Consider the following 27,975-nt stretch of genomic DNA (forward strand, 5'->3'; position numbering starts at 1 on the left):
GGGGGGCTGGCCGTCAGGGTTCACCGCGGCTCTGGCACAAACCCGGCGACACGGAGGTGGCACGGGCAGGAGCGGACTGAACGTGTCGGCTTCTCACTTTTTGGATTTTAGAAGGGCATGACATGCCTATATCTGTGTCTCCCCCTCCTTTTACTCCTCCACCTCTTTTCTTTTCGCATGACTATATGTACTTGTCACTTTTCCATGTGTTAGTTGTGTCTTCTGAGCAGTTTGTCAGCTTTTGGACACCTTTGAAGGTGTTTTCTATGTGTTTCTATGTGTTTTTGTTTGCCTGCAATTGGTTTTAACGGTGTTCGAAGGTGTTCGACGAACAGTTCGACGAACAGTTCGGCGAACACACGGGTGTTCGACAAACCGAACCGAACTCGAACACTACGGGGGTGGCTCAACACTACTGATGGCCAAGTGTGCAAATTTGGTGCAAGGGCAGCACGGTGGCTCAGTGGTTAGTGGGTCCTGGGTTCAAATCCCACCTAGGACAACATCTGCAAGGAGTTTTTTATGTTCTCCCCGTGTTTGCGTGGGTCTCCCCCGGGTTCTCCGGTTTCCTCCCACACTCCAAAGACATATTGATAGGAAATGTAGATTATGCGCCCCAATGGGGACAGTGCCGATAATGTCTGGTAATTGTCCGAATTGTAAAGCGCTGCAGAATATGTTGACGCTATATAAATAAAAATATTATTATTATCCTGTACTTACCCCTTCATGTTTGTGAAAATCGTCGATTCCTCTTGGAATCTTGTTACTTCTCTGAGTTGATCAACTTCACAGTTCAACCTTCAGAAAAAACTCAGGTTGGTCTCACAAAAGACAAAACATCAAAAAAACAAGAAATAATACACAATAACTTTAAATCACTGTTATCTAAATTAACACATTTGCCCCCTGAATATAAAATTAAAGTTATTCTGTCAGCAGGATTTCTCACCCCAAACTATTTATATGCATATGTAGCTCTTTCAAAGAGAAGTCTAGCAATACCTAGACTTTGGCTTACATTAGCCTCACTTGTATGGAGACATTAGGGGACTTTTACGTCAATTGCCTATCCTTAGAAAACGCCATCAATATGTGATCGATGGGGGGAAATCCCACTAATTAGCTGATCCCAGCTCCGACGGTGTCCGGAAATGCTCAGTTTCAGAGTTGCATAGCTCTGTCAGCTGTATATGAGTTTGCTGCAAGGGTTCCCCAATTTATTAGACCATGATGCGCCTCTGGTGAAATATTCACTTCTGAGCATCATTACCAAATATTTTTTTAGAAATGACCACAAACACCTAAAAACACAATATACCATACTAATAAATCACTGTAGGTTATTACCCCCAACTCTCTTTAGATTTCATGTTTGTGGAAACCTTTGTTGACTCCTCCTGGAATCTTGTTTTGCCACTGAGTTGATTCAAATCACAGTTTAATCTGCAAGAAGAACGAAGAACTCAGGTTGATGTAAAAAAAACTCCTAATGACAAGTATTAATACACAATATATACTGTATAAACCACTGTTAGATCAAAATTAAGCCACTGTGTCTCCTGGATACAAAACTGAGCAACTTTCTCTCCTTGGTATGAACTTAAGCAACTGTGCTTCCTAACTATTAAATTAAGCCACTCTTTCCCTTTCTTTTTACCTTGTATTACCATACCAATATTTTTAACATATGATCTAAAACCTGTAAAAGACTCTTACTTTCTCATGGACACAATGTGTGAACTTGTTGCTGTACTTACCCTTGACTCTCTGTAGATTTCATGTGTGTGGATATTTTTGTCAACTCCTGGTTTCCACTTTTGCAGCTGACTTGTTCAAGTTCACAGTTCAATCTGCAAGAAGTGTTCAGGTCAATCTTACAAATGTCAAAAGAACCAATAACAGCTAATAATGCTCAATACATGTAAACCAGTGTTAGGCCGGAATCACACCAGAGTATGGCATCCGATGCGAGAGCATCGGATACGATATGCCAATGGCCCTCGCTCCAGTTCTGCTGCAAGCAGGAGCTGAGTGTCATGCTCCTGTGCTCCGATTCTCTCACATGAGAGGATCGCAGCACAGCAGCGGAGGAGACGGAGAAAATAATTTCTCTATCTCCTCCATGGCATAACTCGGAGTATGACTGCACTGAGATGACATCCGTGTGCAGTCCGATGTTTCACTCGCAACCCATAGACTTGTATGGGTGCAAGTGAATCAAGTCTCACTGCAAATCGCAGCATGCTGCGATTGTTCTTTCATTTCGAATCGGTATGACAAAATAATTGCTGATCTGAGCTGGCCCATAGAGTAACACTCTGACGTGTGCTATGTGATGTTTTATCGCATAGCACTCGACTGTGTTTTACAGTAGTATGACCCCGGCCTTAGCATCAAAATTAAACCACTGTGCCTCTGAATAGAAAATTAAGCAACTTTCTTCCCTGTGTATAAAATTAAGCAACTGTGCCGTCTGGATTAGTGTTGAGCGAATTTGTTCGGCATTTCAAAATCGTGTTCGTAGTTCCGGTTTGTTCGCGCCAAAAAATCACCTCCGCCCATGAACATCCCTGATTTGCCCCGCTGTCACGCACATATCTGCGTGACAGCGTGGCAAATCAGGGATGTTCATGGGCGGAGCTGATTTGCGTGATAGCGTGACAAATCAGGGATGTTCATGGGCGGAGCTGATTTGCGTGATAGCGTGACAAATCAGGGATGTTCATGGGCGGAGCTGATTTGCGTGATAGTGTGACAAATCAGGGATGTTTATGGGCCTAGACGATTTTTTGGCACGAACAAGCTGGAACCCCGAACACGGACATGAATTTGAAATGTCGAACAAATTCGCTCAACACTAGTATGGATACAATAATTAAACTACTGTCCCCTATAGATGTAAATTTAAACCACTGTACCTCCTGAATATAAAATTAAGCCTCACTTTCTCCTATATGTGAAATTAAGTCACTGTGTTCCCTGAATATAAAATTAGGCAACTGTGCCCCAATATTTGTTGTTGTATCTGTAACAGAACTTTAAAGAGGTTTTCCAAAGTAGGGAAAATTTATGGCAAGCACTGTAGCCTGTGAATCCTAACTGTGTAACATACACACTTGCTTCTTTTCCTGTTACTTTCAATGTTCATTGCAGTTAGTCAGCACATGTTTGCAAGTTTGCTAGTCACATGCTTGCGGTCTCGTGACAAACCCTTGAACCAGCAATTAGAGCTAAATCCACTATTGCAAGCCAACTTGGCATGCTACAATGTTTGACAAAAACTTGCCCTAGCCTGGAAAAAGTTTTTTAATAGGTGAGCTAGATTTCATCTGACTCTGATATTTCCATCGAAAACATACTGTATGCGCTGCTTCTTTATTGTCTGATCCAGTACCATAATGTAAAAAATTCAATTCTACTGAGCAGGACCCCAGGTACAGTGATACACTAAGCTTTGTGATTACTGTCACTTTGAGAGGCATATTATAATCATTGTTTAACAATACAGAATTAACCCATCGAGTAAAAGCAAGTAAAAGCTGCAATGGTGCAGCCTACTATACATATTCACTTCATGGGAGCTACACCCCAGACACTGTTACTTTATGAAGTTCTCAGCATATTTATTACTTTCCACTGAATCTCAAGTGGTTATACTCTTACATTCTTTGTCCTGGTACTATCCTCTACAACTCTCTTGGCTGAAGCTCATGAGAAAATGCGCTCCTAGCCATCAGTCTACTAATCTGATGTCTACATAGTGTCCCTGCACACCAGAATCCTCAGGCTGGAAGAGGCCTTCAGCTTAATCACAGCACAGACCAATAGGCACAAATGATGATGAGCTCCAGCGATTCACTTGAAAGCGTAATGTCACCCCTGAAAACCGTTTTATAGTCGATACATAGAATTATTCTTCAAAGGTTGCATTATTTACAGTATTTTATACTGTTTTTATATTACCCATATTAAAGCCCAGAGATGTAATCACTATTCTGTTCATTTTATTGGAAAGAGCAAGCTTGTCATTAAATACACTCTTAAAGGGGTTGTCCTGTCTAAAATGATAAGTCTGCAGTCACTCTGTGTAATTGCGGACTTTTGAATCCCCTCAGTGCATGCACTGTGCGCTGCGAAGATTCGCCCGTGTCTGAGACGGGAATGACGATGATGTATGCAATATGCATACTCCCATGCAGAAGATGTCTAGTGGGCTTGGCCTTGCTCCTTACAAGTGTATGGAGCAAGGGCGCGGCCGTCTATTTGGTGCAGCCGTTCAGTTGTTACTCTTTCAGTCTCCCTCTGCATGCATGCTCTCCTGCTCCTCAGTGCTCTCCCACTCCCCTCTCCATAGAGTATAATGCGCTGTGTCACATAACAACTGTAGTCTGTCTTCTTTGAGCAAGTCGGATTTGGGCTGATTTTTTCAGAATGAATGGCAAGTTCACGAGGCGGAGGAAAGGGGAGTAAAAAATGGCTGATAAGTGTTGAAGCTAATAAGATATATTACAAAGTTTCTTATATTCGCCTGTATTATTGATTTATGATATGTTTGCCAAAGTACAGTTCCTTTTTCATAACTTAGCCAATATTATCTAATACTTTTTCTTACACAAGATTACTGCAGGGTTTCCCAGACTTTTCAACCATTGAACACCCATAAGAAAAAAAAATTACCTTTACTCATCTTGCTAAATAATTTTTTACACGTGGCCAAAAACACCTAAAAACACAATCACTGTTGACTATTATCAACAGAATCTTACTTTTCTCATGAACACAGTATGTCAACTTGTTGCTATACTTACCCTGAACTCTCTTTAGATATCACGTTTGTGGATATCTGTGTCGACTCCTCATGGAAACCTCTTTCACCGATGACTTGTTCAAGTTTACAGTTCAGCCTGCAAGAAGAAATCAGGTTGATATCACAACAAATAAAACAGCTAAAAACAAGTAATAAGAAACAATACTTCACAGTACCGTGATATGAGCATAGCATGGGCAGGACATTGGTGGGAGTTGGCGAGGTCACACCCACCCATCAAATTCATCAGTGGCATAACTTACTACAAAAATGTACATTATCACACTGCTACCGTACATTTCTGGCGATGGTGGATATCAGAAGCGCCTGATTCATTGAGCAGCGCATGAAGATCAAAGAAGTCCAGAAAGCACTTCATTAAGACTGGTGTGCTCTATGCCAGTGTTAATGAATCACCCCCATTGTCTTAGTTTTACCTACATTTGGGGCCACAGCACAGATAAATAATTTTAGGGAATCTACAAACTATTTTAATAAATAATTATAATGAGAAACTGCAGTTTTAAGCAGTTTCCTAGATTCCATTGAAAATGTATTTTCTTCTCTGAACTTCATTTTATAGTTTGTACATATAATTAATCCTCAAAGGTTGCATTATGTCCAGTATCTTGAACTGTTCTTCTAAAGGCTGCATTAAAGTCAAGAATCACTAGACTGTCCCCTAACAGCTTATTTTACTTTTTCGATCTATGGGTACCTGTATCAAAATTCTTTTTACAAATGACTAAAAATGCATAAAAACAGTACATAATACTGTACTCATAAATGGCTGTTTCATTTTCACTGTTGAATTTTAGCATCAGAAATTCTGAATCTTGCTTAATCTATGACCACAATGTCTTGTTGCTGTACTTACCCAGAACTTTCCTTAGATTTCATGATTGTAGAAATCTTTGTTGACTCCTCCTGGATTCCTCTCTGGCAGCTGATTTGTTCAAGTTCACTGTTCAACCTGCAAGAAAAAGGAAATATGTGTTTATTTTTCAATTTATAATTTATTTATTTTTTACGAGCACAAAGAATTGCTATTTGATGTTTTAAATAATGTACCCCTTTTAGAAGAAATTACTTTTGTATACTAGACATGTTTTTTTTTTCTACAGACGTGGAGCTAGAAACAACAATTCGAACTGGCGGAGTTTTATTTATTAATTTAGATTTTTTTATTTATATAATTATTTTCATGTATTTCATACATTGTGCATATCATTAGGTCTCAAAAGACTCTTAGGGAGCATTTTAACATATTAATACATTTTTTTTATTGTTAATTTTTCTTGTAAATGAGGCTGGTATATTAGCCCCAGTTACAAGTGAAGTTCTGCTTCCTGCCTGCATATCAGCAAAATGTCTAAAAACATGATTAAACCACTGTATCCCCTAAATATAAAATTAAGTAATTGTCCCCCAGGAATAAAACATCTGCTTAGTTCCCAGATGTTTCTCTTAAAAGCATATTTTCAACACTGAAGTAATTGTATAAATTGTACATAAAGTTAATCTTTAATGATTACATTATTTACAGCATCTTATACTATTGTTGTACAACCTGCGATATGCTCCAAAGCTGCATTCACCATTCTGCTCATCCTGCTGGATTCCACAAGCTTGTTTCTAGATACAATCCTAATAGCTAAGCTGCACTACTATAATACATATGTGCAGTTACATGTACCTACAGTGCTGGCCAAAAGTATTGGCACCCCTGCAATTCTGTCAGATAATACTCAGTTTCTTCCTGAAAATGATTGCAATCACAAATTCTTTGGTATTATTCTCTTCATTTAATTTGCTTGCAAGGAAAAAACACAAAAGAGAATGAAGCAAAAATCAAATCATTGATCATTTCACACAAAACTCCAAAAAAGGGCAGGACAAAAGTATTGGCACCCTCAGCCTAATACTTGGTTGCACAACCTTTAGCCAAAATAACTGCGAACAACCGCTTCCGGTAACCATCAATGAGTTTCCTACAATGCTCTGCTGGAATTGTAGACCATTCTTCTTTGGCAAACTGCTCCAGGTCCCTGATATTTGAAGGGTGCCTTCTCCAAACTGCCATTTTGAGATCTCTCCACAGGTGTTCTATGGGATTCAGGTCTGGACTCATTGCTGGCCACCTTAGAAGTCTCCAGTGCTTTCTCTAAAACCATTTTATAGTGCTTTTGGAAGTATGTTTTGGGTCATTGTCCTGCTGGAAGACCCATGACCTCTGAGGGAGACCCAGCTTTCTCACACTGGGCCCTACATTATGCTGCAAAATTTGTTGGTAGTCTTCAGACTTCATAATGCCATGCACACGGTCAAGCAGTCCAGTGTCAGAGGCAGCAAAGCAACCCCAAAACATCAGGGAACCTCCGCCATGTTTGACTGTAGGGACCGTGTTCTTTTCTTTGAATGCCTCTTTTTTTTTCCTGTGCACTCTATGTTGATGCTTTTTCCCTAAAAGCTCTACTTTTGTCTCATCTGACCAGAGAACATTCTTCCAAAACGTTTTAGGCTTTCTCAGGTAAGTTTTGGCAAACTCCAGCCTGGCTTTTTTATGTCTCGGGGTAAGAAGTGGGGTCTTCCTGGGTATCCTACCATACAGTCCCTTTTCATTCAGATGTCGACGGATAGTACGGGTTGACACTGTTGTACCCTCGGACTGCAGGGCAGCTTGAACTTGTTTGGATGTTAGTCGAGGTTCTTTATCCACCATCCGCACAATCTTGCGTTGAAATCTCTCGTCAATTTTTCTTTTCCGTCCACATCTAGGGAGGTTAGCCACAGTGCCATGGGCTTTAAACTTCTTGATGACACTGCACACGGAAGACACAGGAACATTCAGATCTTTAGAGATGGACTTGTAGCCTTGAGATTGCTCATGCTTCCTCACAATTTGGTTTCTCAAGTCCTCAGACAGTTCTTTGGTCTTCTTTCTTTTCTCCATGCTCAATGTGGTACACACAAGGACACAGGACAGAGGTTGAGTCAACTTTAATCCATGTTAACTGGCTGCAAGTGTGATTTAGTTATTGCCAACACCTGTTAGGTGCCACAGGTAAGTTACAGGTGGTGTTAATTACACGAATTAGAGAAGCATCACATGATTTTTTAAAGGGTGCCAATACTTTTGTCCACCCCCTTTTTTAGGTTTGGTGTGGAATTATATCCAATTTGGCTTTAGGACAATTCTTTTTGTGTTTTTTTCATTGAAGACAAATTAAATGAAGAGAATAATACCAAAGAATTTGTGATTGCAATCATTTTCAGGAAGAAACTGAGTATTATCTGACAGAATTGCAGGGGTGCCAATACTTTTGGCCAGCACTGTATGTGAGATTACAGCAAGATTTTCCAAAAATTGGTTTTCAAAAATTGCCACTAGGAACATCTACCAAATAATTTCTTACAAATGACCAACACCTAAAAGACAATACACAATACCTGTAAATCACTGTTGGCCGTTAGCATGACAATCTTACTTTACTGATGGCCTTTACTTACCCAAAACTCTCTTTAGATTTCATATTTGTTGAAATCTTTGTTGTTTCCTCCTGGATTCCTCTTTCACAGATGATTTGTTCAAGTTCACAGTACAACCTAAAAGAAAAAGTTAGGTTGATTTAAGAAAATGCAAAGCCCATGTTATTGGTCTCCTGCTTAATGATGCTGGTAGGGCAATGATATCAATGCCAAGGGATTTTTGGACCACACCTGGGACTCAAACTAAGGCTTCAGTACACTCCAGACACATCACAAAGACCTCAATCTGTTTAACACTTCCCACTGAATCTCAAGTGGTTATTCCCTTTCTCTCACTGTTCAGGCCTTATCCTTTAGAGCCCTCTTGTCTCAAGTTCTACTATCTAGGGGGTCTTGTTTCTCTACCATGATTCAACACCTTAGAATCTCAATTAGAGATGAGTGGATTGCTGTGTGCAACTTTGGACGACAGTCCAGCTCATTGACCACGGACAGGAGCCGTGCGAATTCCCTGACCTTCTGGGTTCTCCAATGCAGTGTTTGATTCGCTGTCCTAGTGTGGTAACATCTGTGCAACATGCGGTGCACAGGTGATGACACACCAGCCTCGAAAATCATAAGCTGAGCTTGGGATCCTGGAAGGTCAGGAAATTCAAGTAGCTCCTGTCCATGTTGAGAGACACTGACATAGACCGAGGACTGGGGTTGCGCGGAGAGATCCACTCATCTCTATTCCCAATCTTACACAAATGTTGAACATCCTGCATTTTACTGTTGAGCTGCATTCATTAATCTGCTCATTGTAAAAGAAATAGCAAGCTTGTTACAAAATTCAGTTGGAGAGCTGAACTAACTCTGCTGCACTAACAACGGCTCCAGAGGTTCTGCACTGCAGCGGTGGCTCCATATAGCCGCATACCACAGGTGGTGTCACGAACTGTATTTAAAATATATCTCCTTTTATTGACCGCCCTGGGTCACGGACCGGGTCACCGCCACTGTGACATCTCCCAGCATCGACCGGCCCAGCACCGAGTACCCCACGGCCCAGGGGGCGCGTCAACTTGGCGTCACGAACAGGATTCATGAAGCCCGGTATAACCGGGTCCTGTGTGCCATAGACTGTACTGAACCGTGTTATCACGTCATTTGCCATCAGCCGAGGGGAAGCAGGAGGCCCCGATCCGGAACCGCCAGGTAAGAAATCCTTCCGCCTGCAGACAGCTACTGGTACGTCAGCAGACCCCAAGGACCTGGCTGAGGTTCACTAGGGGGGAGGAGGATGCCCAGCCGAGGAGAGGATTCAGCCGCGGGCACGGCCGTCGCCACAGTAATGCCGTTATCTATGCCGTATATACCAGGGGCGGAGTGGTTGCCCCAGTACTCAGGGGAGTCGCACACACTGAACGACTTTGAGGAGAAACTGCGCAGTTTGTTTAAAGTGTACCCCCTGTCTGAGGAGCAAAAAGTCAGCATCCTCATAGGCCAGCTAATTGGTGCAGCCCAGAGAGAGGTGAAGTCCTGGCTGGTTTTGGGACAAAGGCACTGTCAAGGAAATACTGGCCCGGTTGAAGGATACCTTTGACACCCGCACCGCAGCAGAAATTAAGATGAAGTTCTACGGGTGCAAAGGGTGCAGGACAGTGTACGGGACTAAGCTCTAAACCTGCAGGAGGCGCTGCGGGCCATTAAACAGGTAGACCCCGACAGTGTGCGAGACGAGGACAGATTGCTAACTGAGCAGTTTATTGAGGGGCTCCTGTCTAATGCTCACCGGACACAGCTGCGCATTATTGCTCTGCAAAACCCTGATCTGGACTTTGCGCAATTTAAAGACAGAGCCATCCGGTGCTGCGAGAACCAACCCCAGGCGGCACTGCATCCCTCCGGTGTCCAGCTATCACATACCACCAGGAGGTGGCGTCCTTTCCCCTAGCACATGTGGAGGCTGACGTGCAAACCCTAGATAATGACCCGTCTGCAGACCTACGCCTTCAGGTTCAGGAGCTGACCAAAAGTGTGGCTACACTAACTAAAACCGTGCAGGCCATGCAAGTGTCTCCAAAGGAAAAGATCCAGCTGGCTTCCAGTCCAGATGACGTCCTGTGGCGACGACAGAGAAGAATTCCACCGACCAGAGGTAGGAACAGCGATCGCTACGACCAGGACGGACAACCCATCTGCCGCCGCTGTCAAAAGGCGGGGCACTACGCAAGATTCTGTAATTTAAACGAGCAACCCCTGGGGCAGAGGGCCAACCCCCAGGAGTAAGACGACCAGGCCCATAAAGCTGGCGAGACAAGTAAGTGGGAGGACGACCGGTCCTACCTGTCGTGCTTGATGGCATCCCGATGAACGCACTGTTGGACACTGGGTCCCAGGTGACAACGATGCCATATATCCTTTATAAACAATACTGGACTGATTCAGACATTACCCGCCATCCAGATGAACATCTTAGTATCTATGCTAGCAATGGTCAGCCCTTTCCTCAGGTGGGGTATAAAGAGGTGAGCATAAAAGTTGGCTGAGTAGAATTGCCATCACAAGGAATGATTATTGTTGATATTGATCGCCGAGAAAGTCATCCTATGATAACTATAGGCACCAATGTGATAGAGAATTGTCTTGGGGAAATTATTCTGTTGTTGAAGCAGGTCGCAGAGACTGCCAATTCCAGTCAACAGCGAGTTCTGCAGAAGGAGATCAGAGCCCTGATGAAAAGACAACAGGTAGAGCTATCTGGTGGAGAAGTTGGCAGTGTCAGGATGAGTGATCCATTCCCCATTGCAATGCACCCTAGGAGTGAAATGTTAATATGGTGCCGGGCAGCAATAGGTCTCAGGGGTCAAGATTATCATGTCCTGGTAGAACCTGTGTACTCTGATAGTAGGCCCACCATCTTGACAGCAAGGGGGGTAGCCAATGTCTGCAAGGGGAGAGTACCAATACGCATCCTGAATTGTGGGGAGAAAGAGGTCCATTTACCCCAGTATGCTACCCTTTCTAAGCTGTTCACTGTCAGTAACAATGCAATAAAGGCAGTGGAACCCTTGCCTCCATCCAAACCGGCGGAGAATAATGGCTCCAAGGGGCAGATGGAGGATTGGTGTCAGAAGCTACAAGTGGGCACTGACTCAACCCCTTTGCACCAAAAGCATGGAGTATACCGGGTGGTCCAAGAATATGAGCGAGTCTTCAGCAAACACCAACTAGACTTTGGGCAGGTAAAAGGGGTCCAACATCATATCCCCACGGGAGATCATTCGCCCATTAAAGAGAGGTACCGGCCTGTACCCCCAGCTCACTATCAATGTGCCAAAGGAATGTTACGGGAGATGAAGGAGGCTGGGGGTGATCAGAGATAGTTGTAGCCCCTGGGCAGCTCCATTAGTTCTCGTTAGAAAGAAGGATGGTACAATGAGGATGTGTGTTGATTACAGGCAGATTAACCACATTACACATAAGGACGCCTACCCATTACCCAGAATTGAGGAATCATTAGCTGCACTAAGATCCGCTAATTATTTCTCCACTTTGGATCTCACCAGTGGGTACTGGCAGGTTCCTGTGGCAGAGGCGGACAGAGAAAACACCGCGTTTACAACACCAATGGGCCACAGTGAGTTCAACTGCATGCCATTCGGGCTCTGCAACGCCCCTGGAACCTTCCAGCGGTTAATGGAGTGTTGCCTAGGACACAAAAACTTCGAAACCGTCCTGCTGTACCTAGATGACATAATCATCTACTCAAAGACATATGAAGACCACCTGGAGCACCTGGCCGAGGTGTTCGAAGCCCTATCTGGTTATGGCCTGAAAGGAAAGCCGTCCAAGTGCCACCTGTTGAAGCCCAAGGTGCAGTTACATAGGTCATGTGGTAAGCGCCGAAGGTGTAGCACCAGACCCTGAAAAAGTCACTGTGATCAAGGACTGGCCAAGACCCTCCACTATCAAGGAAGTGCGGCAGTTCCTCGGACTGGTGGGCTACTACAGTTGATTCATCATGGGTTTCACCAAGATAGCGGCACCCATGCAGGACCTCTTAGTGGGCCAGTCCAAGAAGGCCAAGAACCCGAAACCTCCGTTCAAATGGGGTAAACCAGAAGACGAATCTTTTATTCGACTGAAAATGGCTCTTACTGGAGACGAAGTCCTGGCCTACCCCGACTATGGCCAACCCTTTTCACTCTATACGGATGCCAGCAATGTGGGATTGGGAGGGGTGCTGTCCCAGGTACAGCAGGGCAGAGAAAGAGTGATTGCCTACGCCAGCAGGAAGCTCCGGCCCACGGAAAGGAACCCCGACAACTATAGTTCCTCAAAGTTGGAGTTTTTAGCCATAGTCTGGGCTGTAACAGAGCGCTTCAAACACTACCTCGCCTCCTCCAGATTTACAGTCTTCATGGACAACAACCCGCTGACGCACCTGGAGACTGCGAAGCTTGGTGCCCTAGAGCAACGATGGATGGCCTGACTGTCTAACTACGAGTTTACCATCAAGTATCGGGCAGGGCATAAAAATGCAAATGCTGATGCGCTGTCCAGGATGCCAAACTTTCCAGATGGGGGAGAAGACCCGGAAGAGCTGGAGGAGATAGAGCTACCCACTTTCCATAGTCACGGGGTGACCCAGTGCTCCCACTGTGTGAGGGACAAGCGCTCCGCCAACAGAGAGGCCACGTTCAACCCATTGCCCCACCATGGATGGGCAGAGACGCAGGATAGCGACCCGGCTGTCCGCCTGGTAAAGGAGTTGCTGACACAAGCTGACGTGCACCCTGATCCAGATGCTCCACAGGAGACCCAACAGTTGTGGAAGGAGAAGGGCAAACTGTTCATCTACGAGGGAAAGCCGTGTCGAAGAAGTATCAACTCCCGGACACACAAACTGGTCTGGCAGGTGGTAGTCCTGAGGCGGGATGCGCCAATGGTCTTAGAAGCGTACCAAGATGGAGCAGGACACTTCAGGTGGAAGAAGTTGGAGGTCCTGCTACGTGAGCGATTCTACTGGGTTGGCATGAGGAAAGCAATCGAGAGATGGTGTCGAGAATGTGGTCCATGCAACCTGAGACGGAAAGGCCGTGACAGCCAGAGGGCTCCCCTGCAACCCATAGTCACCAAACAACCACTTGAACTGGTAGCCTTGGACCACGTGAAGCTAGCCCCAAGCCGGTCAGGCTATGTCTACGCTCTCACCATAGTAGACCACTACTCGATTTCTGGTAGTAGTGACTGTGAAAGATCAGACGGCAGCCAAAGCATTTCAACAACACTTTTATCGCCCGCACGGTTACCCTGAATGAGTGCTTACCGACCAAGGTCCAGCCTTTGAAGCAAAGGTGTTCCAGGTATTCTTTAACTTGTACGGCTGCAAGAAAATAAGGACGACACCGTATCATCCCCAGACCAACGGGTTGTGTGAGAAAATGAACCAGGTGGTGATAGACCTGTTGAAGACGTTGCCCCTTGAAGAACGTAGCCTGTGGCCAGAGAAGTTACCATATTTGGTGGACCTATATAACCACATCCCGGTGAACTCCACCAACTGTACACCTGCTTACCTGATGAGAGCAAGACCTGGTAAGCTAACCATCAACTTAGACATGGGAGTCTTAACACCAGAGACGACATCACCAGATGCAGACTGAGATACAGAGCGGCAGAAACAATACCGCAAGGTGCAAGAATGTGTTGAGAGAAGTTTGTCCCAGGCGAGACAGTAGCAGGAGAAAACTTACAATCAGCACGCACCTGCAGTGACTTGTCACCTGGAGAATAAGTACTCAAAAGGAAGAGACGAGTCCACAAATTAGATGACCAGTGGGAGGTTGAGCCATACACCGTCCTACCCTCAAATTACGATAACACCAAAGTGTGCCTCATCAGTAAAGATGGAGGGGAAACTTCAGCGGCTGTCTCAAGAGACCACTTGAAGATATGTCCTGAACAGTTGAAACACAGAGAAGAAGACCAAGACAGCCCTCAGCCCACAGAAGAGGTGGAAGAAATGGTCCAGACCGTCCTTGGAGCATTTCCCCGGTCTTGGACGCAGGTGAACAGGGCAATTGTAGTACCGGTCCTGACCTTTCTCCAAGCGGCCTCACCGGAAGCTGCAGAGGCTCCAGAACATCTGAAAGACCAGTCGGCCCCAGAGACAGATGCTTCATCAGCAGCAGATCAGGAGAATCTACCCTCTGCTAGCAGTGAACCTGTCGTACCCAGGGTGAGTCAAAGAATTCGTAGGAGATTACCCAGTCTACTGGTGTTACCTCGGACTACCCGTAGTGTAGTTCACACTGAACCCACCACACCAGGGGTAGACACTAGGAACCAGGGTAGGTCAGTGACAACAAATGTACTACGTAGATCGACCCGGAGTACTAAAGGTCAGCTCCTTGCCCGCTGGAGGAACTAAAGTGTAAGAGAGCTAAAGAGTATGTTATAAATAGTTATAATCGTTAAATAATGCTAGATATATATATTTGTTAAATTTATGGACAGTTGGACCATAGGACTAGGTGTGGTCAGGACAATGTTGGATATAGTTACTAATTGGCCTAGAAAATAAACCACAGGCGTGGTTGAAGACCAGGCCCACCAAAAGAGTGCCCTGAAGCCACGCCCAGGGATGATACACAAAGTGGGTTGATGCGGTTCCCACCAACCAAATTTCAGTTACCCGGATTGTGGCGTAAAGACTAAGCGCCGCAGTGACTGCTGTACGTTTTTTGCTTGTTTTTTTTGTAGTTTTTGCTTTTTGAGATTTTGTAAACTGTTTGCAATGTGAATTGTTAATTGTTAATTTCAAAAAGGTATCCTCAGTCCGGGAGTACTGAAGTTAACTAGGGGGGAATGTGGCACCCCAGGAGTCCGGTTGCCACAGTGGCATTGCCTCCCTCACAAGGGGGTGATGCCATGCCTGGAAGCAAGGATGGGTCCCCTAATCAGGTTTTGCTTGCATGCAACACTTCCTGGCTCCAGACCAGCAAGGGGAGCTCCTCCCCTTAGCAACTGGGATCTAAAGGCGGGGTTAGTTAGTGTGAGGAGTTGAAGTCAGGACGTCGACGAGGAAGGACCTAGGGAGTGGAGCTGCACGGCAGTTCACCCCAGAGGAACGCGCAGAAGAACCGGACACCGGAGTCCGAGGTTGTGGGGCACCAAAGGCCCAGCAGCAGAAACTGGAGGGCAGAAGACTGCAGGTCTCCTGGCCCCATCAGACGCCCGGAGGCTCAGCAGCACGATAAGGCCCAGCACTGCCACGTGGGAGCGACACTCCAGGAAGGCCCAAGCTGCCTGCCATACGGGTGAGAACAAAGACATTTTACTCAGGGATGAGGGCCGAAGCATAACTATATGCAGCAGGGCCAAAGAGGTAGCGCAAAGGGAAGGCCTACAACTCCACCTGGCTAGGCGGATCCCCCAACTTGCTTCCAAGCCGTCCGGACCTCTACTACCAGCTAGTACCCGTGCCCCGGTCTGCCTAACCACCGCAAGTAAAGATAAGAGGAAACCGCCATTAAGTTGTGGACTGATTATTAACTGCACCATCCTCTGCACTACACCGCACAGCAACATCTATAAAATCACTACTTCCTGCCCTGGAGCTAAACTCTGCCTGTGGAGGGCTGAACCAACTCTGCTGCGCTCCAGAGGTTCTGCACCGCAGCGGCGGCTCCATATATGCCACAGGTGGCATCACAAACTGTATATAAAAAACATAAATCCCCTGTAAATATCTCCTTTTATTGACCGCCCTGGGTCACGGACCGGGTCACCGCCACTGTGACATCTTCCAGCATCGACCGGCCCGGCACCGAGTACCCCATGGCCCAGGGGCGCGTCATTACTGCATGGTTCCTCAACCTTTTCGGCCTTGAGGAACCAAGACAGTTGGGGCATGCAAAACGAGTGGGTGGAACAGGGCACTGTATTAGTATCACATGTATGAAATAAATGTATGGAATCAATCCCAGTGTAGTCCGATATTCGCCGGGACAGGCAATGGAAGAGATGGAGAAATTACTTTCTCTGTCTCCTTCGCACCTGTGCTGCAATTCTCTCATTCAAGAGAATCGGAGCACAGTGCTCTGACCTTTGGCTCCCTATCACAGCAGAGCTGCAGCCGAGTGTCATTAGCATATCGCATCCGATGCTATCACATCGGATGCTATATGCTCGCATGATTCCAGCCTTATTCTCAGACTATTAACTCATCTTCTTAAGTGCTGTAGCTGTGATGTACTCTTACTATTGGAAATCACACTGAAATGACTGCTGCATTCCCTGCCCCGACTTTCATACAAGCTATGATAATCCATCTTGATTGGCTTCACTATGCATGTGATGTGATGGCTGAAATGCATTATGGGGAAGCCACATGGTTGCTCCTGTAATCATGTGAGCCTTCTGTGGCTGATGCAGTCTTCTGCAATATGTAACATAGTGACGGACATTTTTGGGTTATTTGTGCCAATAAGATTGCTAATTGTTCAGAGGCAGATGGTTTCCTAGGCAAGGAGCGTGCACTTGCAAACTCTTTTCTATAGAACCTGCAATTTATGGATAGACATATAATTGGTGCAACTTATACAGCCACACAGGAACCCAAGCGGTAAGGGAGCTAACTTTCACCTCCAAAGCAGATGGAATTCTGCATTAAGATGAGCTTTTGGACTGCAAAGGGCCCATATATTGTTCTTGCTCAGTGGCCTCCTCCTCTGTCTGTGACCACTCTTGCTGCAAGCATTGGTCTAAAGCTGTCCTGATTGCTAGGTGCCGGAAATTCATTGTCTCTGCACTCTTCCGATGCCTCAAAGGCAAAACTGCTTCTGCTAGCAGTATAGGAGAGCGCACAGTTTGAACCGGTTGCACAGTCATGCTGTTGGTCTTAACTGTTAATCTTTAGTAGCGCACATCCCTAGGCAAGCATGAAGCCAGACAGCAGTGCACTCCTGAAGATATTAGACGAGAATAACCTTTCAAAGTGTATTTTCAACTCTGCACACTGTCTATAGTTTGTATATAGAATATTTTTTCAAAGGTTGCGTTAATTACAGAATTTTGTACTGCTCTTGTACAGCTTGCATTAAACCCTACAGTTGCATGTACTTTTCTTCTTATTTTAATGCAAACAGTAAGTTTGTTACTAGATACAACCCTACACTCCTATAATGTGGAGGGACATTTATTTATATTTATTACATGAGATCATTGAGGGTTTTGCAATTTTTTCAGGCTTTGTTCACCTCTGTTGAAAAATAATACCTGTTGGCAGCATTACTAGATAATTTTATCCAAATGGCCCAAAATACCTAAAAGCACAATACACATTACCTATAAATTATAGGTAATTCATTTTTTGTTGGCTGTTAGCAGCAGAATCTTACTGTACTCATGACCGTATTGTGTGAGCTTTTAATGCACTTACCCTCTACCCTCTTTAGATATCACATTTGTGGAAATCTTTATCGACTCTTCCTGAATTCCTCTTTCACAGCTGATTTCTTCAAGTTCACAGTTTAATCTGCAAGGAAAACTCAGGTTGATCTCCCAAAAAACACAACAGCTAAAAACTAGTGATAAGTAACGATACCTACACAAATGCACACTACCTATAAATCACTGTAGGTTATGAGCGTCAGAATCTTGACCGCAATGTGTGAACTTGTCTTTTTACTTACCCCCAACTCTCTTTAGATTTCATGTTTGTGGGAATCTTTGTTGGTTCATCCTGGAATTCTGTTTCACAGTTTACTTGTTTGAGTTCACTGTTCAACCTGAAAGAAGGACTCAAGTCAGGTCGTCACTTTTCACCCATGCTCTGTTTTCAAGAGTTTTGCTCCTGATTCTCTGCACAATGTACTTTAAAGGAGTTCTCCCATAATATGATAAAATGGCTCCGTCACATAATTCAAACATAGCCCTTTTTATTTTACTTTATAGAATAAAAAGGGCATGGTGTAAGTGTTTTTGCACAACTGTTGTAATACCACATAAGGAGAAATGTATATATCATTAGAAAATTGCTACAAAAATCAGATTTTACATTAAAGTTTATGTTGGTTTTATTTTTTTATGTAGTTAGCCACCAGAATATACACATGAGGTCAACACATAACTTTTTGGCCAGTGAGTCCTACTTCACCCACACCCTATACATATATTGACTGACAAATTGTCCTGCATGAGTTTATACAAAGGTTAAGCCGCTAACACTGTATGATTTCTTGTTTTATAGCTGCAACTCACCTCTCCTCCTCTTCAGTATTGCCATTTTCATTTTTATGGTGTTCACTGCGTGTTAAAAATAACATCTTTAGTCTGCACGTCAGTATAACTACATTTACACTAAACTTATATGCTGCAGTTTTTATTATGTTTTATACTTTCAGGCAATAATAAACTTAAAAAAAAAGAAAAATTTGTTTTATGTCACCATATTCTGAGATCTATACTTTTTTATTTTTCCATCAGTGGAGTTGTGTGAGGGTTTTTGTTTAGCTGAGCAAGCTTTAGTTTTTACATGTACCATTTTGGTATACATATAGTCTTTTATTGGTTATTATTCAATTTTAGGGGTAGACAAGGTAACCAAAATAATACTATTATATTTAATTAGTTCTAAGTTTTTCAGACACCACATTACCTGTTATTTTTTATTGTTCATATAGATTTTTTTTTTACAGATTGGAAACAGTAGTCGGGTCAAACATTTTTTTTTGTCCCACTACAGATTTTTAATCCACTTTTACTTGGTAGAACAATACAGTGCAAAATTTATATTGCAGAGTATATTGTTTTCAGCGATCTTCTATTAAAGGGTTATTTCATGGGAAAACATTCCACATGTGCAGCTGAACAGAGTCCTGAGGGGAAGGGGAGCCAGCAAGAAAAAACTGCAGCAATAATTATGGTGATAAAACTATTTATACCATTGTAGAATCACATGGGCCAATATACATATACACTTGTAAAAGCATTTGAAAATGTATTTCTCATCAGAAAATTACTGTTTTTCACTACAAACCATGATGCACATTTCTTTAGGTTAGGGTCACACCCAGGAGGGAATGAGAACTTGCGTCTGGGCCACCATAATTATATACAAATGACAAAGAATATGTACAAACACAATTCACAATACCTATAAATCACTGTTGGCTTTTAGTATCACAATCTTACATTATCTATGGCATAATGTGTGAACTCATTTTACTTACCCCCTACGCTCTCTTGATTTCTTGCTTGTAGAAATCTTTGTTGGCTCAGTTTTTGGATGACCCAATAAGACAGGTCTTTTGCTGCTTAGTTCTTTAAGTTCACAGTTCAACCTGCAAAAAGAACTGAAGTTCAATTCAGAAAAAAACAAAGAACCGGATTCATCTTTTGTGATTTTTTTAAGTCGTCTTTCTTTTTTAATCTTATTGGTTTTATCTTGCTGTAGTGTTTTGTGCCAAATTAATCAAATTCATCGTGTGGTTAATTAATGTTCCACAAAATAAAATAAATGTACTTTATTTTTGTCTTTAAAGGGGATTTACAGGACTTTAAAAAAAAAAAAACATCTTGCTGCTAACCGAGGCAACTACCTGTTTTTTGTACCCAGTGCCGGTCATTGAATGCTCCTACCAGAGTTTCAACTGCTCCCTGTCAAAAGAGCAGCAGTTTCTCTTCTTGTTGACAGTGCAGGACTACTGGCGTCATGCTGATTGATGGCGTCATGCTGATTGATAGCTAGCTTCCCCCAATTAGGCAGCGTGGAGCCGGCTGTCAATCAGCATGACACCAGTTGTCCCGTCCTGTCAACAGGATCACAAACTGCCTCTCTGTTGACGTGATATCAGCGGAAGTCTGTGACTGCTCTGTGCCGATGGAGAACAGCGTCGAGCACAAAAGACAGGTAGGTAGCAAATACCTGTCTTTTAGTGCTTAGGCACATTTTTTTTTTTAAAGTCACGGATATCCCCTTTAATCTGTTTTGTGACTTTCTAGCACAAAAAAATTGCATGTTTCGCTAAAATTCTGCAATAATTCGGTCAAAATTTCAGGCATGCATTCCGAGGTGGGAATGGCGTACATTTGTGACAAATATGAAAATTTTTCATAAAATTTGCAAATGATGATACAGCTGAAAACCTTAAGAAACACTAAACTGAAAAACAGGCAAAAAAAAAACACCAAAAAAGGCACAACTATTGTATCAGGTCCAAACCATTTAAAAAAAATGTATTGCACAATATCTATAAATCACTGTCAACATCAAAATTAAGCCACTGTCCCCCGAATATAAAATTAAGGAACTGCGCCGCCTGAATAAAAAATCAGTTACTCTACTCCCTCAATATAAAACTAAGCAACTGAGCCTCCTGAATATAAAATTAAGTCACTTACTTTGCCTCCTGAATATAAAATGAAGCATCTGTGCCCCCTGAATATACAATTAAACCACTGTGCCCCCTGAATATAAAATATGGAACTATAGCCACTAAATAAAAAAAAAAAATAAGCAGCTGTTCCCCTTCAATACAAAATTAAGCCTCTGTGCCCCTTAGAATAAGTAGTATCCAGGTTATTCAGATACTTCATAGAAAAAAAACTTATTTTGCACATTTATTGTATAACTATTTTATTGTACCCCCCGACCTACTGGTCTCCTGCCCCATTACCCTATACAGTGGTGACCAAACGTTTTGCTTTTTTTTTTAAAGCGTGATTACTTCTGCCTCGTTGTTGTGATGCCATTTTCCTGGTGATTTTAGTAAACCTCAAGCAAATGGTTGTCAGCTATAAGGACAAAAATTGTGTTTGACATTGTTTTATTCCTTTACGTGTTCGTTTTCAACATTTGCTGGGCCAAATGTTTTGCATATTTTGTCATGGGTAGTTGAATTCTGCCTATTTTTTTTTTTATATGTATGTTTTTAGTTTAAAACATGGCAAAGACAAAGCCAAATTTATCACCAGATCGATGGAAGGGCAAAAGACAAAAAGAGGTAGCTATGGAATTCAACTGTTCAACTGTTCTCAGAGTCAAGTGTAACGTATAGTGAAGAAAGAAAAAGAAGGTTATGAAACAGCTGACAAACCTAGAAGTGGACAACTACAGAAAACTTCCTCCAGATTTGATCACATTACTAATAAAAAAGTCAGTATCAGATGTCCATAAAAGTGCTGTTCAGATTTAGCACGACATGAAGGAAGAATATGGGGTTAAAGTGAGTCGCCAAACTGTGGTGCGATGGCTAAGAGCAGTGGGGTTGAATGCACGAGTTCCAGTCAAGAAGTCTTTCATCTCTACAAAGAGCCGGAAGGTCCAACTTGAGTTAGGCAAGGAACACCGCCAATGGAAAGAGACAGATTGGTCTAAGGTGTTATGGTCGGATGAATCCAAGTTCAATCTGTTTGGTAGTGATGGCAAGCACTGTATATATCGCCCAATTTGAAAACGTAATGATGTAAGGTACCAAACACCTGCGGTGAAACATGGTGGTGACACTGTCATGGTTTGGGGCTGCTTTTCTGCACATGTCATTGGCCCTCTGCATAGAATTGATGGAAATATGAATGCTACCATGTACAAGGATATACTGTAGAATGTAATGCTGTCACATGGTAAAACCAAAGTAGGTAGGGGATGGAAATTAGAGCAAGACAATGATACTAAGCAGACATCCTATTAATTCACCTACAAGTTAAACCCCTATAAACATGGGGCCATGAAGCACCAAGCATAAATACACCAAAAGATAATGCTTCATACACAAGGCCAATCTAAAAAATTAATCAAATTTTTATTGAAGACATTAACACGAAACATGGTAAAAGCATAAAAAATTAGCCATACCACTGGAAAACACTGGTGGGCAACACCGGGCATAAATAGTAATTTTAAAGTGCAAATAGTAATTCAATATTAAACAGATTTCATGCTTATATGAATATACTGGTATCCTGATCAATTGTTATAATATCCAATATAGAAACAGTGTTCAATGCTAATGGAAAAGTGCCACAAGATAGTAAGGGTAGCAGTGTATCCAAACCAAATATCAAGAATTAAATAAGCACATAAAAAACATAAGCTAAATAACACTGCATAATCACCTAAGTAGGAGCTCGGGGGGACCCAACACGCCCAACGCGTGTTTCGCAATGAAAGGCTTCGTCCGAGGCAACCCCATCGGTGTAGTGCAGTAATTAAAGCAAGAGGTTATGCTACAAAATACTAAGTTATGGTATTGTAAACAATGAATTACTCTCTATGTTGTGATCAATAAATAGTATATGCAAAACTTTTGTCAGTTTTCTTTAATTAAATGACCATACCTATAGTCAAAAGCATTTTGGTTAAAATTAAGGTCTTGCATGATGACAACTTCATGCACTTTCAATTCATCACCAGGGAAATGGCATCACTACCACCAGACAGAAGGAATCACACTTTAAAAAAAATGCAACACTTTTGGTCATCACTGTAGTTCATGAGCCTGTGAGGGCAGGGTCATCTCCCATTCTGTACCTGTCTGTCAGTTTGTTTACGTTATTTTATATAGGTCATACAGTATATACAGGGTGGGCCATTTATATGGATACACCTAAATAAAATGGGAATGGTTGGTGATATCAACTTCCTGTTTGTGGCACATTAGTATATGGGAGGGGGAAAACTTTTCCAGATGGGTGGTGACCATGGCGGCCATTTTGAGGTTGGCCATTTTGGATCCAACTTTATTTTTTTCAATGGGAAGAAGGTCATGTGACACATCAAATTTATTGAGAATTTCATAAGAAAAACAATGGTGTACTTGGTTTTAACGTAACTTTATTCTTTCAGGAGTTATTTACAAGTTTATGACGACTTATAAAATGTGTTCAAAGTGCTGCACATTGTGTTGGATTGTCAATGAAATTCTCAATAAGTTTGATGTGTTGCATGACCCTCTTCCCATTGAAAAAAATAAAGTTGGATCCAAAATGGCCGACTTCAAAATGGCCGCCATGGTCACCACCCATCTGGAAAAGTTTCCCCCCTCCCATATACTAATGTGCCACAAACAGGAAGTTGATATCACCAACCATTCCCATTTTATTTAGGTGTATCCATATAAATGGCCCACCCTGTATATATATTATGTGTGTAACCCTTTTTATATGTACAGTGCCCTGGAATTATATCATAATAATCATCATCATTATAGCTACATAGACATAAATGCCTGCTTGTGAAAAAAACCTGAAAAATATATGTATCATTGGAAAATTACATAAAAAAATGTTTTAACCTAAATATTTGTTGTGGGTTTCATTTATTTATTTTATATGACTAGCCACCACAATGCACTCATTAGGCTAGCATCATTTCTTGGCTTTGCTGAACAGGTTTCTGTGAGCCATAACTCCCTTAGCCATGTACATTCTTATTTTCTTCTGCATGCATTTGTATACAAAAAGAGACTTACTACATTGTACATGATTTCTTGTTTTACAGCTACTCACCTCTGCTCCTTAGCAGCATTGTTGATTTTTATTACACGTTGCTTACTGTGTGACAAAAAATGAAACGTTAGCTTTCTTCTGCAATCAGTATAATTACACTACATTTATATGCTGTAGTGTATGTTTTGTTTCCTACATTTCACATAAAAAGAATAATTTGGTTTGTGTCACCAGTCCTATACTTTTTATATTTTTATGTTGTTGGAGCTGTAGAGCTTTTCATTCTTTTGCGGAGCAAGTTATAATTTTTTACTTGCTCTGTATTTGGGTACATACAGCTTTTTGATCACTTTTTAAAAAAAAATTTGGCAGGCAATTTGGCAATAAATAATAATGATTTCATATAGAATTTAGTTCAGACTTTTATGGACACCACAGTACTGGTTATTTTTTTTGATAGATTTTTAATTGACAAATTGGAAAAGGTGGTTGAATTAAACATTTTTTTCTAGTCCCACCAGGGGTCTTAACCCTGTGATTGTTTTATTGCTAGAACAACAAGCTGCAAAACTTCTCTATTGCATTGCATATTGCTTTTAGACAATCTCCCGTTAATGGGTTATTCTAAACTACGCAAGTTGTAACTTATCCTAAACCAATAACAGAATTGTAAAATGCCACCATGACACCACCTCTGTAACATGCAGCTCTTTACTCGTTAACAACACCACAAGTGATGCCTGTGACCCCCACAGGATTAGTCCTCACCATTTCAATTATCTGAAATACATTGTTTATTACATGGGATTCCTTGAGCCTTTACATTTAGATAACAGAAAAAAACATGGATTATCAAACAATTATGGTAAATAAGTCTGATTTTACCTTTTTTTCCGCCATAATCCGATAGCAACGAGTGCAATGGAGACAACAACAAGTATTACAGCTCCTGTTATGGTGCCTAAAATAAAAATGTATGACAAAAAAAAAAAATGAACATGCATATATACTATTGTACAACAGTATGGAAATATCAAGTTACTTGTTTCAGAAGTCAGTACACTATTCTATTGTAATGGAGATACTCCATGGATACATATTGGCCAAGTGATACTTATATCAGTATACAATCATAAATATTTCAAATAGGGTATCTTAAGGCTGGAAGCCCACAATCTTAAGGTGCCCACACACATTAGACAGTAGTTGGCCAAAAAATTTCGATCTATAGCTATCTCTGATGCCTGTTATTTTTATGGAGATTTTGTTGCATTAAAGATTGTTGCCTCACAGTGAGTTAAGACATATTGAACTGTTGCTGGTGCCCTTTTATGTTTTGCCAAATCATCCAATGAGGGCAACTGTATTCATACTACTTAAAAAGGCACACCACCCCAAGCGAGCACCAAGCCATACTTCGGTGGGTTTGATTGACATATAACGCTCCACTTACTCTAGAAATGTGACATCTCAGAAAATTGTATACAATGGATACATTTTTACCTACTTCTCAGCTGAGAGTAGGACTACCGATGTACTCTTTTGCAGCCTCTGATTGTAAACCTGTAAATTCTGATTAACTGGCAGCGAACAAATATTGATAGTGGGGAAATTTTAAATACAAAATAAATTAGAAAGTTGCTGATCTTTTCCCTTATACTAAAAATAAGCTTTATTTATAGGAAACCAATAAATCCTTTCAATGATAGTACTATATATAGTGTGACAAAGTCATTGGCAAAGTTCTTGTGGGGAGATATGTTTCACTGAGGCTATTAGCTTCTGTGAGCTGAAGCCTAGAAGTTTGCTCCAGCGCACTATATGTCTAGGAGTTAATCGACCATTTTTAATGGGCTAGGATTTTATATGAACAGCTGTAGAGTGGGTGGTAGGCTGTTCACCATATCTCCACCCCAGGGTGTGGCCTGGTATATAAATAACCAGCCTTTTGAATCATTCAGTGTTCAGTAGGGATGGACAGAGGAACTTCAGCGCTTTGTGACCTGACACGCAAGAGCTGAACCGTTTGTTTGCTAAAATCTGAGCGGGCGGATCCCCGATACCACAAGGACTGTGCTTTGTGCTATCACTTTGCTTTGTTTTCCTGTTTCTGCCCAAAGGCCGTGTTTATTTTTACTTCACCACAGTTTATGCTGCCTGTATAATAAACCTGGGAAGAATTTAAAGAGACATTGTTCCCGTGTCTACCTCAATGTGCTGTCGAGTGAGCCGGTCTACCACAATAGGTAAATGTTTGCTGAAGGGTGGGGTCAAATGAGCAATGATTCTCTCATGCGAGAGCATCAGCTCGATTATGCTAACTACACTCAGCTCAAACTCAGTTAGAGTTTGAGGTGAGTATCATCTTAGTGTGATCCGATTCTCTCACATGAAAAAATCGGAGCACAGGTGTGGAGAAGATAGAGAAGTTAATTTCTCCATCTTCTCCATTGTCTGAGTCTAAGGATGTTGGACTGCACTCGGATGACATTCGAGTGCAATCCAATGTTTCACACACAGCCATAAACTTGTATGGGTGCGCTTGATCCAAATTACGGAGCCACTTGCAGCATGCTGCTATTTTTTTTTATTCCAAATCGGCATGAGAAAAAATATATCTGCACTGTCCCATAGAATAACATTGGTCCAAGTGCTATCCTATGAAACATCGGATAGCACACGGCTTATACAGTCATGAGAGCCAGCCGTTAGAAATATAATATATACTGCAGAAAAACAAAAAAATGGCTCCAGTATCTGAGAAAACCACAATTAGCAGAGATATGTAACTATCATATACCAGTATAAGAAGTTTCCCTAGAGCCGATTGTTGAGAGTGTATCAAGGGATGTGTTGTTTGTCATAGTTGGTACAGAGAAAGGACCCATGTAGCTTGTAAAAGATGCCAGAGAATGTTCTTCATTGATGACGTCTGTGTTTGAGTCATACGTGATTTCATTAAAGCCAGCTATGCAAACCCTGAAAATCAGAAGACGATTAAAATAATTAGTATGGTCCGCTAAAGGAGCAACAAAGCAAAGCATCAAATTTTATATAATGATGTCTTTTGGAACTCCTCAGTCATCAGAGTGGGTACAAGGCACCCCATGTAAATTATTTCGCTGTTCTGATTGAGTTTATATATATGAAAAATACATGTATATGTACGTATACTGTGTAGAGCAAATAAAATATTTATTATTATTATATATACAGTGGATATAAAAAGTCTATACAGCTATGTTAAGATACTAGATTTTTGCTATTTAAAACCATCTTTAATGTCACCAATAGCCTGTACAATTGAATTGAAAAATAAACTTAAATCTTTTCGGGTGGAAAAATAAAAATAAAATGCAAAAATAATGTGGCAGTAATCAGACCTGTGTGTGGCTAGGGAAATTGAACTCATATTCCCAAAGATGTGTTAAACCCCAGTTAGTTTATTTTTAAGGAATGGGGGGAGGGTTCAATCACTTTTTCACACAGGGCCCTGTAGGTTTGGATTTCTTGTTTCCTTCATTTTTCACTACATTCACTACATTTTTCACTTCAAGACCTTCTTTTAAAGACTGCATTCTTTGTTCACCTGTGTTAGCTTTGTCTAATATTTGCATTTGTTTTGTGATCTGAAACATTTAAGTGTGACAAACATGCAAAAGAATAAGAAATCAGGAAGGGGGCAAACAATCTTTTACAACACTGTAGATAGATAGATAGAAATATATAATGAAATGTATACATACATACGGTATATAATAGATCATTACTTCAGAAGCGCAAGGAATAACAATGAATAGATCTTGTTTTCTAATGTCTTTTAATGGTAAAAGTATGAGGATACCTGTACTGTAACTCGGGGGATAGTGGTCCATTGAAATAAGAATGAGTCTTGGATTCATCACCCACAATAACACTTAGCGTATTTGACTTCTCAGAACTCATGATAGGTTCATGCTTAAAGATATAGGTGACATAAGTGTCGGTAAGATTGTTCTTAAAATCATTGTATGTTTTAGATAAAACACCCCAAGATGGGCGGTTGTCTAAAAAGTAAAATCAAAAGTTTATTTTTAAAGGATAAAAGGCACCAAACAGGACAAGAACCCTCATGACACAGAAGGTAGCAAACCATCCTTGTCCTTGACTTATAAAATGTACTCTTCTACATTTTCTAATACTTGCACTGCAGAGACACTATAAAGGTTATGAACAAATCAATGTAATATTCATGTATT

The 27,975-nt window shown here is 41.7% G+C and overlaps 1 protein-coding gene across 1 annotated transcript in view; it reads right to left on the bottom strand.

Moving 5' to 3' along the window:
• The window catches only part of LOC141173601 (uncharacterized), a 43,463-nt gene extending 15,781 nt beyond the window's left edge, over nucleotides 1–27,682 (bottom strand). Inside the window, exons 1-14 of the mRNA XM_073657900.1 lie at nucleotides 27,582–27,682; nucleotides 26,538–26,716; nucleotides 24,623–24,698; nucleotides 23,798–23,842; nucleotides 19,522–19,632; nucleotides 18,551–18,595; nucleotides 17,983–18,078; nucleotides 17,730–17,825; nucleotides 8,321–8,416; nucleotides 5,688–5,783; nucleotides 4,812–4,907; nucleotides 1,761–1,853; nucleotides 1,351–1,446; nucleotides 724–801 (exon numbers count right to left, since the gene is read on the bottom strand). Of these exons, the coding sequence (XP_073514001.1) occupies nucleotides 724–801; nucleotides 1,351–1,446; nucleotides 1,761–1,853; nucleotides 4,812–4,907; nucleotides 5,688–5,783; nucleotides 8,321–8,416; nucleotides 17,730–17,825; nucleotides 17,983–18,078; nucleotides 18,551–18,595; nucleotides 19,522–19,632; nucleotides 23,798–23,842; nucleotides 24,623–24,698; nucleotides 26,538–26,716; nucleotides 27,582–27,682 (1,304 nt within the window). The remainder of the gene's footprint in view (nucleotides 1–723; nucleotides 802–1,350; nucleotides 1,447–1,760; nucleotides 1,854–4,811; nucleotides 4,908–5,687; nucleotides 5,784–8,320; nucleotides 8,417–17,729; nucleotides 17,826–17,982; nucleotides 18,079–18,550; nucleotides 18,596–19,521; nucleotides 19,633–23,797; nucleotides 23,843–24,622; nucleotides 24,699–26,537; nucleotides 26,717–27,581) is intronic.
• Nucleotides 27,683–27,975: the final 293 nt, after the last annotated feature.

Source organism: Phyllobates terribilis, unplaced genomic scaffold, assembly GCF_046119375.1.
Source record: "Phyllobates terribilis strain yellow unplaced genomic scaffold, ASM4611937v1 Scaffold_13__5_contigs__length_258822181, whole genome shotgun sequence".
In the NCBI taxonomy this organism is placed as follows: Eukaryota; Metazoa; Chordata; class Amphibia; order Anura; family Dendrobatidae; genus Phyllobates; species Phyllobates terribilis.